General features: G+C 43.4%; 1 protein-coding gene across 25 annotated transcripts in view; it reads right to left on the bottom strand.

Annotated features, from left to right (window-relative positions):
• Nucleotides 1-1,017: 1,017 nt before the first annotated feature.
• Nucleotides 1,018-15,799, bottom strand: part of PPIP5K1 (diphosphoinositol pentakisphosphate kinase 1) — a 47,945-nt gene continuing 33,163 nt past the window's right edge. For 24 of the 25 annotated variants that reach the window (XM_066276756.1, XM_066276749.1, XM_066276760.1 and 21 more), the window contains 2 exons: nucleotides 6,188-6,301; nucleotides 1,018-2,313 (listed from right to left, as the gene is read on the bottom strand). In XM_066276756.1, the coding sequence (XP_066132853.1) occupies nucleotides 1,352-2,313; nucleotides 6,188-6,301 (1,076 nt within the window). In that variant the 3' untranslated portion in view covers nucleotides 1,018-1,351. The remainder of the gene's footprint in view (nucleotides 2,314-6,187; nucleotides 6,302-15,799) is intronic. The other variant, XM_066276761.1, reaches the window with a different exon arrangement.

The raw sequence follows: 15,799 nt of genomic DNA, 5'->3' as shown, positions 1-15,799 counted from the left end.
GATTCCAAGGAGCTGGTAAAAAGGCATTGTGTACCTTCTGGTGTTTCAGAGAACCTCTCTCCCCTGCAACACTGCTCATTTAAGACATTTTGGGATGGTGGGCTGATTGCCATAAGGACCTCCTGGGATGCCTAATCTCTATATTTTTATAAACCATTCCTCCTCAACTATAAAGACTTTTGACTGACTCAGATTAATTCAGTCACAAACATGACTGGCTTATATTCATTCTTGATTCACAAGGATATCATCACAACCACCACCATCTCATTATTTCATATTTATTGAGCATTCATAATGTTCCAGCGCCTTATTCCAATGATGGCATTACCCCTCTTACCCACCCCCATTCCCACCCCTATATCTTTGGGAAAAGCTTCAAAATCACACCTGGTCCTAAAGACACAATGATATAAGGACAAACCTCTTGGGGACACTGGAGTGTTTGTTCTTTGGCCAGTCTGTCCCTGGCACTACTAAAGAAATATATATATATATATATATATATATATATATATATATATATATACACACACACACACACACTTTGCTCAAGTCTGTACAATAATGATTTCTGCTGATTGCTTAAAATAGAACCTGATTTTCTTTACTACAGCATCTTCTAAGCCAAACAACCCCACAACAAAAGGAGGCCCTGCTTCACAGATTGGCTAAGAACCCCCAGAGCATTTTTAGTAGTTACTCTGAAATTTTCACCACAATCTCATACCTATTTTTCCAGAGATACTGCCCAGATGAACAGGACTAACTGGGGCAGAGGGGGCGCTTGGGGATGATATAGGCCCAGTCTAAACATTAATGGCCATGATGGATATTTGTTTGGAAAGGGAATTCTTTTTCCCCAGGCATTTCAGACAGCCATCCTGGGCTTATCTGAGGAGTGCTAGCAAAGACAAAAGTCCTCCTGAACGCACATATAGTCTAAGAGTACCTTGACAAGTTGTGGATAGTTCCTCAGAAAAGTGAAGACCTTGGGATCTCCTTTTGCACTTGTCCCCAGACGGTATCTTCAGCAGTTAAGAGGCATTTCCTTTAATAATCTGGAATTTCCTGGGGTGCTCAGAGGAGGCTGGGTAATGACCAGCCAATCACTTGAAGGAAATCCTATTCAAGTCTAACGGCTTGGTGAGGAGTCAATGGCTGCTTTGAGAATGAAATTGGCCCCTCACCAAACCCACCTCTAGCACAGGTATGTTTCATACCAAGAAGACTGCTTCCTCAGACACCTCTGGTAAGATCCAAGGCCTGATGCTGGCAGGTGAGTTAGGCAACAGAAAAAGTTGCTAGCTCAAATGGCTGGTATAGTGTAACACCACTAATGAGAAAATGATTAATCACATGTTGCTGGTGGAAGAGGTAAGTTTTGATCATGGGCTAAAGACTGGCTTTGAGGATTTGAATCACTAGATGGACACTGGGTTTGGGGAACATCCTCTCCAGGCAGCTGGTCAGTCACCTCAGGGACTACCCAGGACTTCTGATTAATCTCCTCAAAGTCCTCCTGGATCTGAAGATCACCTTCCTCAGGGAACTCTTGGAATGGTGTATCACTCTCAGGAATATCCTGTGACTCCAGATTGGTTGCATAAGCCTCTTGGGCTAGTCTGCCAACTACCAAAGAGAACTCCTGGCATGGGTGGCTGATCTCTTCAGGTATCTCTTGGGCTGGCTTGTCAACTTCCACAAGGACTTCCTGGACCAGGCCATCAACCCCTTCAGGAAACCTATGGACCAACATGCCAACCTCCACAGGGACCCCCTGGCATGGCTGGCTGACCTCCTCAAGGTTCTTTTGGCAAAGTTGGAAAGCTTCCTCAGAGACTTTCTGGCACAGTTGGATGCCCTTCTGGCATGGCTGGCTGATCTGAGGGACCTCCTGGCACGACTGGTTGATATCATCATGGGTCTCCTTGCATGGGTGACTATCACCAGGGACCTCCTGGCATGGCTGGTTGACCTCTTCAGGGATGTCCTGGCATGGCTGGCTAATGTCAGGGACCTGCTGGCATGGCTGGCCGATCTTCTCAGCAACCTCCTGGCATGGCCGGCTGCCTTCCACAGGTGGTTCCTGTAGGGACTTATTTGATTCAAAAGGCTCTTGCTCTCCTTCTATAGGGAGCTTTTGTGCTCCATTCCCACGGATCTCCTGGTACAACCCAAAGCCTTGATGTTCTTCAGTCATGTGTGAACATAGGGAAGGTTGATCACTGAAGCCAAAATGGCAGTTACAATCCACTGCAGTAGGGGAAGAAGGACCAGCACTGGACACAGTGCTGGAAGGGCCACTGCTGTCTGTAAAGCAAAGTCAGGAGACCATGTCAGGCATGTTGGAAGAGCAGGCTCTACTCTATGCATGTAGTTCAAGTGTCAGAATATATGGCCTATGTTACTCATGTCTTGGGAAAAGAAAGTCTGAATTCTTACTAAATTATGCAGAGACTCACAAGTTAGCCCAGCTTAGAAACTGTTGTTCTGGCCTAACATATACTTCAGGAATAGCACTAAGGTACATTTAAGACTCCAGGAGAGAGTACTGAGGCCCACTTTATCCAGTTCTTTTACAAATTATTGCTATCCCAGTTCCAAATTCTCATGATCCCTCATTCATACCTTAGAAGCATATAAACATTTCATTCCTATGGGTCATAATTAGGGTTAAACAGAATCTTCAGAGATTCTATTCTTTAGATTTAGGGTAAAGATGCGGGGTGGAAGGGAGATGAGGCCAATATATTGTTGAAATACTCCCAATTAAATTTGATATACATCTTTGGGGAAGTATCATTTCTTTAAAGTAAACAATGTGCCTGACCAGGCGGTGGCACAGTGGATAGAGCGTTGGACTGGGATGCAGAGGACCTGGGTTCATGACCCCGAGGTCGCCAGCTTGAGTGTGGGCTCATCTGGTTTGAGGAAAATCCCACCAGCTTGAACCCAAGGTCGCTGGCTCCAGCAAGGGGTTACTCGGTCTGCTGAAGGCCCGCAGTCAAGGCACATTTGAGAAAGCAATCAATGAACAACTAAGGTGTTGCAACGCACAATGAAAAACTAATGATTGATGCTTCTCATCTCTCTCAATTCCTGTCTGTCTGTCCCTGTCTATCCCTCTCTCTGACTCACTCTCTGTCTCTGTAAAAATATAAATAAATAAAAAATTTAAAGTAAACAATGTATTTCTGAGGCAGAGGTAATAATCACTGTTTATAGCTCAAGATACAATGTAGAAAAACCTTTTGAATGTAGAAAAATCTTGTGAATTAGAACAGTAGAAAGGAAAATGATTTACCCAAAGATAGAAGAATGCCATGGACTCTCTAAATGGCAGCAGTTCTTTTTTCTTTTGGCAGCAGTTCTTAATTAACCTTTCTGGGGGTTACTGATCCCTATGAAACGCTAATGAAAGTCATGGATTATCTTCCCAGAAAAATTAGTGTGAATAGTCACACTAATCTTTACACATAATTCCTGGGGTTCATAGACTTTACTCTGAAATCCATTCATGGATCCAAAGTTAAGACCCTTTAAGTATTGGGATATACAATGTTACAGGTTTGTGGATATTATATACATATAAAATATAAAAACTAATTTCCCAGCCTGACCAGGCGGTGGCGCAGTGGATAGAGCGTCAGACTGGGATGCAGAGGACCCAGGTTCGAGACCCCGAGGTCGCCAGCTTGAGCGCAGGCTCATCTGGTTGGAGCAAAGCTCACAAGCTTAGACCCAAGGTCACTGGCTCAAGCAAGGGGTTACTCAGTCTGCTGAAGGCCCGCGGTCAAGGCACATATGAGAAAGCAATCAATGAACAACTAAGGTGTTGCGACGCGCAACAAAAAACTAATAATTGATGCTTCTCATCTCTCCGTTCCTGTCTGTCTGTCCCTGTCTATCCCTCTCTCTGACTCTGTCTCTGTAAAAAAATAAATAAATAAAAATTTAAAACAAAAAAACAAAAAAACTAATTTCCCAGATCCTGACAATAGTAAAATGAAGACCATGGAGTATTCAATTACACTGGGGGACGATTCCCACCACAACCTCTACCTTGTCACTGACCTCTAGTACAGGACTAATCTATTTTTCCATTTATAAATATTATATTTATTGATAGTATTATAATTTTAAATTTAAAGCACTCTGATATCAGTAATTATAAATTTTAGAAATAGGAGACACCTGACTATCTTGTAATGAAAGAGAACCTGAAAAAGTTGGCAGGCCCAAGCCTACAAAGGCTCAGTCATTGGGTTTAAGGAATGCCAGCAACCTCTTTTCTATAAAGGATCACAAGAGGCATACTTCAAGTAATAGGAAAAAAAAGAGGAACATGGTTTTGAGCCAACAAGGCTTATTAGGGCAGAGAGATAGACCCCAAAAATGCTTACCAATGAGGCTATACACCTGATACTGTGATTACAAAAAAAAAAAAGAAGAGCTATAAGCTGAAATCACTCAAGGGTATAAGTATCCTTAATATTCACTGAGTGGTTTGATTCATCAGGCAAATCAAAGAGGTCAGACAGAAACATAAGTGGGAGAGGGACAAAAGGGGTGCAGAACCATAAACACCACAGGAAAGAGGTAAAAGGTTCAATGGCAAGGTGAGAGTGGTGGATAATCTGAAATTCAGGGGGAGTTCTTGGTGTTAGGAAGGAAAGTTTCTTCTGCATACAGGGTGACAGAAGAAGGGCAAAATTCAACAACTATTTATATCCCAAAGCTGAAATATGAACCTTTACTTAAGTCCTATCCAAGAAAAATAGTGAAAGGCAGGTTTGATTTTAGTTATTCCCTGGAGGCAAGATGAATAAAGACAGGATTTTTTCCCTCACTGATGTCTCTGGCTCTTATCTCCCCTCTGATCACCATTGGTATCTCCCCCTCCCTACAATTACCCTAAGAATTCCTTGTGGCCTCATTGTTCACAAGGATAATTAGTGATAGGCTAGAGATGATAAAGAAGAGATGGGGGCCCTGGCCGGTTGGCTCAGTGGTAGAGCATCGGCCTGGCATGCAGGAGTCCCGGGTTTGATTCCGGTCAGGGCACACAGGAGAAGCACCTATCTGCTTCTCCACCCCTCCCCCTCTCCTTCCTCTCTGTCTCTCTCTTCCCCTCCCGCAGCCAAGGCTCCATTGGAGCAAAGTTGGCCCGGGTGCTGAGGATGGCTCTGTGGCCTCTGCCTCAGGTGCTAGAATGGCTCTGATTGCAACAGAGCAACGCCCCAGATGGGCAGAGCATCGCCCCCTGGTGGGCATGCCAGGTGGATCCCGGTTGGGCGCATGCGGGAGTCTGTCTGACTGCCTCCCCGTTTCCAACTTCAGAAAAATATAAAAAAAAATTTTTTCTAAAAATTAAAAAGTGCTAAAAAAAAAAAAAGAAGAAATTGGGGGAAAGCAGCATCTCAACTTGAACTAATGACTGAGAACAGACAACTTGAGAGATAGGACATGTAGAAAGTAGTAATAGATTCTAGTTTCCATCTCCCAGCTTTTCTACATATACAGGTTTCCTCCCAAGTCATCTTTACTTCTAATGAGAATGAAGTCTTCATCCTTTCTTCCCCAAAGGACCCTCTGGACCACTATCTTTTAGGAGCCTCCCAAGAGATAGAAGGGGCATAGAAGACAGAGTTGATAAGACTAATAACCAGATCCTCCCTTCATATTGGAAGAGGCAGATGAGACTGCTTCTGTAAGGTTGGTGGATAGTGGGAAAGGTCAGACCCACGAACTTTGGCTAGGACCGCCCACAACCAAGCACGCCAAAAGAAACTTCGCAGGAACCCTTTGGAAAAAAGCGACTGTCTGCCAGCCAGTGAGATTTCACCACATCATATTAGCTCGACCACCCTAGGGACCCTTTAAATATCTCCCACACGGGTCACCACTTGTGACTTCCCTGGCCTCCATCTTTCCTCGGGGCCATGGAACCTCATTGGGCGGGATGCGCACTCTGTACTCAATAAATAAAGCCTTTTATTATTTCACACTTTGTAGCTCCGACCCCTTCCTTCCTTCTCGGCGGGGAAAAATACCTTACAGCTTCCATGACTTACTCCTGGTCTTTCAACTCTCATCTTCATTTCCCTCAAGGTACAGGTCTCTCACTCATCAATTTTTCCATCCATTTGGCCTTTGTCTAGGAAGTTCCAAAAGGATTACTTACACCAAGGGGGCTTCTCAGAGCGCTGCCGGAGTTGCATGGTAGGTGAATGAAGAGTATGAGGTGGGGAAAATGCACTATTTGAGGCCGGGTTGCTGTGCATAGATTCAAAGAGGGCTGGATAGGTGGAGGAGAGAGAGGGAGGAAAAAAAAAAAGCATATGAAGAAGAATCCAAGAACCACAGGTTCTCAATGTAAGTCAAAACCAACTTACATTTCCTCAGAATGAGAAGGAGCATCCTTCACACAACCATTTTTAATATTTTAAACTTTATATTGAATATATTCAAATATACTTTTGAAAAGTCATTAAAAGACTAGCACAATCAATACCCATACACTCATCTCCTATATTTAACACATGTCAACATTTTGTCATTCTTGTTTCATCTATTTCTTCTTGAAGTTCTCTAAAATAAATGACAGACATCATGAATACTTGAATAAGCATTTCTAAAATATGAGAAGTTTCTCCTATGTAAACAAATGCCATTAATAAACCTAAAAAAATTTAAGAAGAGGCCCTGGCCGGTTGGCTCAGCAGTAGAACGTCGGCCTGGTGTGCGGGGGACCCGGGTTCGATTCCCGGCCAGGGCACATAGGAGAAGCGCCCATTTGCTTCTCCACCCCCCCCCCTCCTTCCTCTCTGTCTCTCTCTTCCCCTCCCGCAGCCAAGGCTCCATTGGAGCAAAGATGGCCCGGGCGCTGGGGATGGCTCCTTGGCCTCTGCCCCAGGTGCTAGAGTGGCTCTGGTCACAGCAGAGCGATGCCCCGGAGGAGCAGAGCATCGCCCCCTGGTGGGCAGAGCGTGGCCCCTGGTGGGCGTGCTGGGTGGATCCCGGTCGGGCACATGCGGGAGTCTGTCTGTCTCTCCCAGTTTCCAGCTTCAGAAAAATACAAAAAAAAAAAAAATCCTAATATCATGTTAACACCCAATCCATATTCAAATCCCAATTATTCCCCAAATGTCTTTTATAGTAAGATTCAAACATGAACCATGCATTGTGTTTGGTTATGTCTCCAAAGTCTCTTGTAATCTAGAATAGTGTTCTCATTTATTTTTTTCAAAGTGACTTTTTGAAAAGAACAGCCAATTGTCTCAAAGAATGTCATTTCCCACATCCTACCTGTTTCACTATCCCTTATATTTCCTATAAACAGGAAGTTAGCTATAAATGGTTTCATTAGATTATTTATTCTAAATAACTTTAGCAAGAATACTTGAAGAGGTAATCCTGTGTACTTTATCTTATACTATATTGGAGGCACGTAATGTCTCAATGTCTCACTAAGTAAGGCTAAATTTACTACTTAAGTTAAAGTGGCGCCCACAAAATCTCACCATTGTAAAGTTTTCCCCTTCTGATCAGAGGTGATCCTTTGACATCATGCAAGCCCATCAACATTTCAACTAATTGTGTTAGTATCCATTAATGATCCTTAATTATTTTATTAGGGGTGTCAAGTGGTGGTTTTCTAATTCTATCAATCCTTTTAATATTTATTTGCTGGCATATTTTCTGTAAAGAAGAGCTTTCCCTCTTCAAATGAGGCTATTTGATTACACTGAACTGCAATTGTTACTGAAAAGGTAGCATGTGTTTATTTCCCTTTAACTCATTTTCAGAGAAGAGTTGGTGAAAGTATTCTCCAATGGTGACAGATAATGATTTTTTATCTTTGTTTTCTTTTTTTGTAAGATTCATTATAAGTTTATGGATTTTTATATCAGTATAGTTTAATTAATTACAATTAATTATTTTTAATGCTAAAATATTCCGGTTCTGGTCAGTGAGAGCCTCTTCAGTCTTGATTGCTTCCTTGCTTTTGTTATGTGTCCCAGGGTCACCTTGCGTCTTCCTTGCCCTAGACCAATGGTCCCCAACCCCCGGGCCGTGGACCATTACTGGTCCGTGGGCCATTTGGTACTTGTCCGCAGAGAAAGAATAAATAACTTACATTATTTCCGTTTTATTTATATTTAAGTTTGAACTATGTTTTATTTTTAAAAAATGACCAGATTCCCTCTGTTACATCCGTCTAAGACTCACTCTTGACACTTGTCTCGGTCATGTGATACATTTATCCATCCCACCCTAAAGGCCGGTCCGTGAAAATATTTTCTGACATTAAACCGGTCCGAGGCCCAAAAAAGGTTGGGGACTACTACCCTAGACCATGCATTCTCATCAAAATTGGTTTGTGGTGAGGGTGAAAAAATTCTTAGATATTTGATTGGTTTGTGTCCATTAAATGGTCACAATACATAAATATATAGTATAAATATATAGTATATCAATATTAACATTTTGTGTGGTGGGGGGGGATTAGGGAGAAAATGCCTAAAGAGGTTCAGGATGGGGTGGGGGAGTGTTTGATTTTTTTTTTTTTTTGTATTTTTCTGAAGCTAGAAACGGGGAGAGACAGTCAGACAGACTCCCGCATGCGCCCGACCAGGATCCACCCGGCACGCCCACCAGGGGGCAACGCTCTGCCTACCAGGGGGTGATGCTCTGCCCCTCTGGGGCGTCGCTCTGTTGCGACCAGAGCCACTCTAGCGCCTGGGGCAGAGGCCAAGGAGCCATCCCCAGCGCCCGGGCCATCTTTGCTCCAATGGAGCCTTGGCTGCGGGAGGGGAAGAGAGAGACAGAGAGGAAGGAGAGGGGGAGGGGTGGAGAAGCAGATGGGCGCTTCTCCTGTGTGCCCTGGCCGGGAATCAAACCCGGGACTTCTGCACGCCAGGCCGACGCTCTACCACTGAGCCAACCGGCCAGGGCCTGATTTTTTTTTAAAAGAAGGTAAAAAGTATGCATTAGACCAGGGGTCCCCAAACTTTTTACACAGGGGGCCAGTTCACTGTCCCTCAGACTGTTGGAGGGCTGGACTATAAAAAAAACAACTATGAACAAATCCCTATGCACACTGCACATATCTTATTTTAAAGTAAAAAAACAAAACTGGAACAAATACAATATTTAAAATAAAGAACAAGTAAATTTAAATTAACAAACTGACCAGTATTTCAATGGGAACTATGGCTCTGCTTTTGGTTAATGAGATGGTCAATGTGCTCCTCTCACTGACCACCAGTGAAAGAGGTGCCCCTTCGGGAAGTATGGTGGGGGCCGGATAAATGGCCTCAGGGAGCCGCATGTGGCCCATGGGCCATAGTTTGGGGACCCCTGCATTAGACCAAGAATCAGTCATTTTCCCATGGAATCCTAGTAGTGGAGAATAATATGTAGAGACCAAAATCTATGTGCTAAGGGAGCTGATTGCTACTGCTGCTAATGCATAATGTTAGAAAATATCCTGAAATTCATATTGATATTTTTTTAATTAAAAAAAACTGTAGAAAAATTTTTATTGATTGATTCTAGAGAGAAAAAGGGAGAGAGATATATAGAAAGAAATGTTGATTTGTTGTTCTACTCTAGGTATGCATTCATCAGTTGATTCCTTTTATTTTTATTTTTTTACAGAGACAGAGCGAGTCAGAAAGAGGGATAGACAGGGACAGACAGACAGGAATGGAGAGAGATAAGAAGCATCAATCATCAGCTTTTCGTTGCAACACCTTAGTTGTTCATTGATTGCTTTCTCATATGTGCCTTGACCGCGGGCCTTCAGCAGACTGAGTAACCCCTTGCTCAAGCCAGCAACCTTAGGTCCAAGCTGGTGAGCTTTGCTCAAACCAGATGAGCCCGCGCTCAAGCTGGCGACCTCAGGGTCTCGAACCTGGGTCCTCTGCATCCCCGTCTGATGCTCTATCCACTGCACCACCGCCTGGTCAGGCTATCAGTTGATTATGATATGTGCCCTGACAGGGGATTGAACTGGCAACCTTGGCATATGTGGATGACACTCTAACCAACTGAGCTACCTGGCCAGGGCCATATTGACATTTTAGATTCAAATTTAAAATTATAGCATTTTAAAAAATCTTTTGAATTTATACTTGTATCTAATTTAACTTACCTTGAAAATCCTGATTCCTAATAATAGGAATATTATTACTTATCTTATTTGCATTATATATACATAGTTTTAAAATAGTACCAATATTACTAATGATTGAACTATTGAATGAGGATTAAAATTCTTTTATAGTTTCTTTACCCCACTAAAGGACTTACTAGTCATATAGTCTAGTTTTCCTTACAATAAATCTCTGACTCATAGGTTGTTTAAGAATATGTTGTCTAATCTCCACATTTGTGAATTTTCTAATTTTCCTTCTATTATTGATTTCTAGCATCATTTCATTGTGGTTGGAGAGGGTATTTTATATAATTTCAATCTTATAAAATGTATTTAGACTTCTTTTGTGGCCTAAGCTGGAGAATAACATATGGTATATCTGGATACTATTCCATGTACACTTAAGAAAAAATCTGTATTACCCAAAGGCAAGGAAAGGAAAAGCAAAAATAAATAAGTGGGATTATATCTAACTAAAAAGCAAAAGAAAGCACAGCAAAAGAAAGCAATGACAAAGCAAAAAAGCAACCAACCAAATGGGAGAAGATATTTGCGAGCAACAGCTACAACAGGGGTTAATATCCAAAATATATAAAAAACTCATACAGGCCCTGGCCAGTTGGCTCAGTGGTAGAACGTCGGCCTGGTGTGCAGGAGTCCCGGGTTCGATTCCCAGCCAGGGCACACAGGAGAGGCGCCCATTTGCTTCTCCACCCCTCCCCCTCTCTTCCTCACTGTCTCTCTTGAGACTTGTTTGGAGGTTCTAGCAGGGGAGCACAGCTACTCGTATACCCTTGACCGAAGAACGGTCCTCTCCTCTAGCGGGGAAGGTCGTCCTCTTTGACCGAGCGCGCAGCTTCGGGAGGGACGCACATGGAGCGGTGAGGGAGGAAAGGGACAACCGCCTAGCCAGCCAGGTCAGCCGAATCAACCCTGGCGATCAATGGGGTGACAGATGTTGCAGCCAGATCGCCCTTACATCCATCTCTCTGTCTCTCTTTTCCCCTCCTGCAGCCAGGGCTCCATTGGAGCAAAGTTGGCCCAGGTGCTGAGGATGGCTCTATGGCCTCTGCCTCAGGTGCTAGAATGGCTCTGGTTGCAACAGAGCGATGCTCCAGATGGGCAAAGCATCGCCCCCTGGTGGGCATGCCAGGTGGATCCCGGTCTGGCGCATGCGGGAGTCTGACTGCCTCCCCATTTCCAACTTCAGAAAAATACAAAAACAAAACAAAACAAAACAAAAAACTCATACAACTCAACACCAAAAAAAAAAAAAAAAAAAAAATCTGCCTGGCCCATGGTGGTGCTGTGGATAGAGCATCAATCTGAATGCTGGGTTGCCAGTTCGAAACCCTGTGCTTTTCTGGTCAAGGCACATACAAGCAACTGTTGATGTTTCCTGCTTATCTCCCTTCTTTCTCTCTCCCTCTCCCTCTCATCTCTCTCTAAAAATCAATATAAAAAAATCCAATTAAACAAAGGACAGAGAACATGAACAGACACTTCTCCTAAGAAGACATACAAATGGCCAACAGATACATGAAAAGATGCTCAACTTTACTAGCTATTAGAGAAATGCAAATCAAAATTACAATGAGCCTGACCTGTGGTGGTGCAGTGGATAAAGCGTCAACCTGGAATACTGAGGTCACTGGTTCAAAACCCTGGGCTTGCCTGGTCAAGGCACATATGGGAGTTGATGCTTCCTGCTCCTCCCCCCTTCTCTCTCTCTCTCCCCTCTCTATAATGAATAAATAAAATCTTTAAAAGAAATTACAATGAGATGCCACCTCACAACTGTTAGAATGGCTACTATAAATAAGACAGGTAATGAGCATGGGAGAGGGTGTGGAGAAAAAAGGAACCTTCATTTGCTGCTGGTGGGAATGTAAACTGGTACAGCCACTATGGAAAACAGTATGAAGTTACCTAAAAAAAACTAATAGTTACCATATGACCCAGCAACCCCTCTTCTCAATATCTACTTGAAAAACTTGAAAACACTTATTCACATCCCTATGTTTACTACAGCATTATTTACAGTGGCCAAGACATGGAAACAACCTAAGTGTCCCTCAATAGATGACTGGATAAAGAAGATGTGGTGCACATATGCAATGGAATTCTACTCAACCATGAGAAAAGATGAAATACTGCCATTTGCAACGACATGGATGAATCTTGAGAATATCATGCAAAGTAAAATAAATCAGACTGAAAAAGTCAAGAACCATTTAATTCACTCATATATGGGATATAAAACTGAAAGCAACAAATGAATAAACAAGAAAAAACAAACAGAAACTCATAGACACAGACAACAGTATGGTGGTGATCAGAGAGAAGAGGGAGGTGGAGGGTATCCAAGGATAAAGGGGTCAAATATATGGTGACAGAAAGATTTGACTTGGAGTAGTAAACACACAATGTAATATACAGATAGTGTTTCACAGAATTGTACACTTGAAACCTATATAATTTTATTAACCAATGTCACCCCAATACATGTAATACAAAAAGAAAAAACTGTATTCTGCTGCTGCTGGGCAGAATGTCCCATAATGTTTGTTAGGCTTTGTTGGCCTATGGTGTTATTCAAGTTCTCTGTTTCCTTATTAATCTGTGTAGGTGTTTTTCCATTATTAAAATTGGAATAGTGAAGCCTCCAACTATTATTGTAGCACTGTCTAGTTCTCCCTTCAATTCTGTCAATGTTTGCTTCATATATATATTTTGGGACTTCACTGTTTGGTGAGTATTGTTTGTAATCATCATACCTTCCTGATGAATTGACTTTTATCAATATATAATGGCCTTCTCTATCTCCTGTAGAAATTTTTGACTTAAAGACTATTTTGTCTGATAAAAATGAAACAGCCTTATGATCCAGTGATTCCACTTCTGGGAATTTATCCAAAGAAACCCAAAACAATAATTCAAAAGAATATATGCACCCTTATGTTATTACAGTATTATTTACAATAGCCAAGATTTGGAAGTAGCCCAAATGTCCATCAGTAGACGAGTGGATAAAAAAGTTGTGGTACATTGGCCCTGGCCAGTTGGCTCAGCGGTAGAGTGTCGGCCTGGTGTGCGGAAGTCCCGGGTTCAATTCCCGGCCAGGGCACATAGGAGAGGCGCCCATTTGCTTCTCCACCCCCCCCCCTCCTTCCTCTCTATCTCTCTCTTCCCCTCCAAAGATGGCCCAGGCGCTGGGGATGGCTCCTTGGCCTCTGCCCCAGACGCTAGAGTGGCTCTGGTTGCGGCAGAGCGACGCCCTGGAGGGGCAGAGCATCGCCCCCTGGTGGGCAGAGCATCGCCCCTGGTGGGCGTGCCGGGTGGATCCCGGTCGGGCGCATGCAGGAGTCTGTCTGACTGTCTCTCCCCGTTTCCAGCTTCAGAAAAAGACAAAAAAAAAAAAAAAGTTGTGGTACATTAACACAATGTAATGTTACTCACATAAAAAAAAAAAAAAGGAAATCTTACTTTTTCTGCCAGCATGGATGAACCTAGAGAGCATTATCTAAGTGAAATAAGCAAGTCAGAGATAGACAAGTACTATAGGATTTCCTTCACATGTGGAATCTAATAAACAAAATGAACTAACAAGCAAAACAGAGACAAACTCTTAGAGAGCAGGCTGACAGCTGTGGCGGGGAGCTAGAGGAGTGGCAGGATTGAGCAAAAAAGAAAATGCATTGATTGATACAGACAACAGTATAATGATTGTCAGGGGGAGGGGTGCTGGTGGGAGGTGGAGGAGAGTATAGGAGGGATAAATGGTAATGGAGACTTTTTATATTAAACGAGAGGTGGGGATGCAGAGAGACAAACTCTGCATGCGACCTATAAGCCCCCTACTGGGGGATGCTTTGTCCATCTGGAGCCATTACTCTGTTACTTGTTGGACAACCGAGCTATTTTAGTACCTGAGATGATTTGAGCCATGGCTGCTGGAGGGGAAGAGAAAGAGAGAAGGAGGAAGGGTGGAGAAGCAGATAGTCACTTCTCCTGTGTGCCCAGACCAGGAATCAAACCCAGAACTTCTACATGCCAGGCTGATGCTCTACCACTAAGCCAAACAGCCAGAGCCAAATAGTGGGGCATGGTAGGGGGAAGCAGTAAGTATCAACTCCCATATGTGCCTTGACCAGGCAAGCCTGGAGTTTTGAACTGGAGACCTCAGTGTTCCAGGTCAAGGCTTGATCCATTGTGCCACCACAGGTCAGGCAAGATGGAGACTTGACTTGGGGTGGTGAACACACAATACAGTGTACAGATGATGTGTTGTAGATTTGTGTACCTGAAACCTATATAATTTTGTTAAGTGTCACCCTAATAAATTCAATAAAAAGGAAAAACAAAACAAAACTATTTTGTCTGACATTAGTATACCCTAGCTCTCATTTGGTTATTATTAACATGGAATATATCCTTTTACTTTTTTTTCTCTAATGCATGCTCATGCACAAGGGGCAGGGAGAGAAAGGGAGAGATGTGAAGCATCAACTTGTAGTTGAGGCACTTTAGTTGTTCATTGATTGCTTCTCATAAGTGCCTTGACTGGGAGGCTCCAGACAAGCCAGTGACACCGTGCTCAAGCCAGCAACCTTGGGTTCAAGCCAGTGATTTTGGTCTTCAAGCGAGCAACCATGGGATTGTGTCAATAATCTGCACTCAAGTCAGTGAGGTTGCACTCAAGCCAGATGAGCCTATGCTCAAGCCAGCGACTTCAAGGTTACCAATCTGGCTCTTGAGCGTCCAAGGTCAACACTCTATCCACTGTGCCACTACCTGGTCAAGCTGTCTCAATTATATATATTTTTTGTCCCAGATAGCATGTTGTTCATTTGCCTTACAATATTTGCAAGAAATACCGTCTACCCAGCCCCAGTTATACACTGCATGATTTCCAAGTTAGATGAAACAAGGTAAGCACCCAGTGTCAGTCCTTCAGGTAACCCACACACAAGTTAGAATAAACACAAGTATTTGAGAATAAGGTCTATTCTGCTCCCTCTGGGCCCAGGGCCCAGGGTTCCACATTGAGAACATGGGCTGCCATTTTCTTTTTTCTTTTTGTGGCAGAGACAGAGAGAGTCAGAGATAGGAACAGACAGACAAGAAGGGAGAGAGATGAGAAACATCAATTCTTCATTGTGGCTCCTTAGTTGTTCATTGATTGATTTCTCATATGTGCCTTGACGGGGGGGGGGGGGACTACAGCAGACTGAGTGACCCCTTGCTCGAGCCAGTGACCTGAGGCTCAAGCTGGTGAGCCTTGCTCAAACCAGATGAGCCTGCGCTCAACCTGGCGACCTCGGGGTCTCGAACCTGGGTCCTCCACATCCCAGTCCGACGCTCTATCCACTGCACCACTGCCTGGTCAGGCCATGGGCTACCATTTTCAAGATTGTTGCCAAAGTGGGGAGAGGGATGGGAGAAGGTCAAGAAAAATGCTGGAAAGCTTTCTGCCATTTTTAGGTTACCTACTTTTTTTTTAATTTTTTTTTTTTCTTTTTAGGGGGAGGAGCAGGAAGCATCAACTCCCATATGTGCCTTGACCGGACAAGTGCAGGGTTTCGAACTGGCAACCTCAGCGTTCCAGGTCGATACTTTATCCACTGCGCCACC

Source organism: Saccopteryx bilineata, chromosome 4 (genome assembly GCF_036850765.1).
Source record: "Saccopteryx bilineata isolate mSacBil1 chromosome 4, mSacBil1_pri_phased_curated, whole genome shotgun sequence".
NCBI classification, from domain to species: domain Eukaryota; kingdom Metazoa; phylum Chordata; class Mammalia; order Chiroptera; family Emballonuridae; genus Saccopteryx; species Saccopteryx bilineata.
This window is presented reverse-complemented; position numbering and strand designations above follow the sequence as displayed.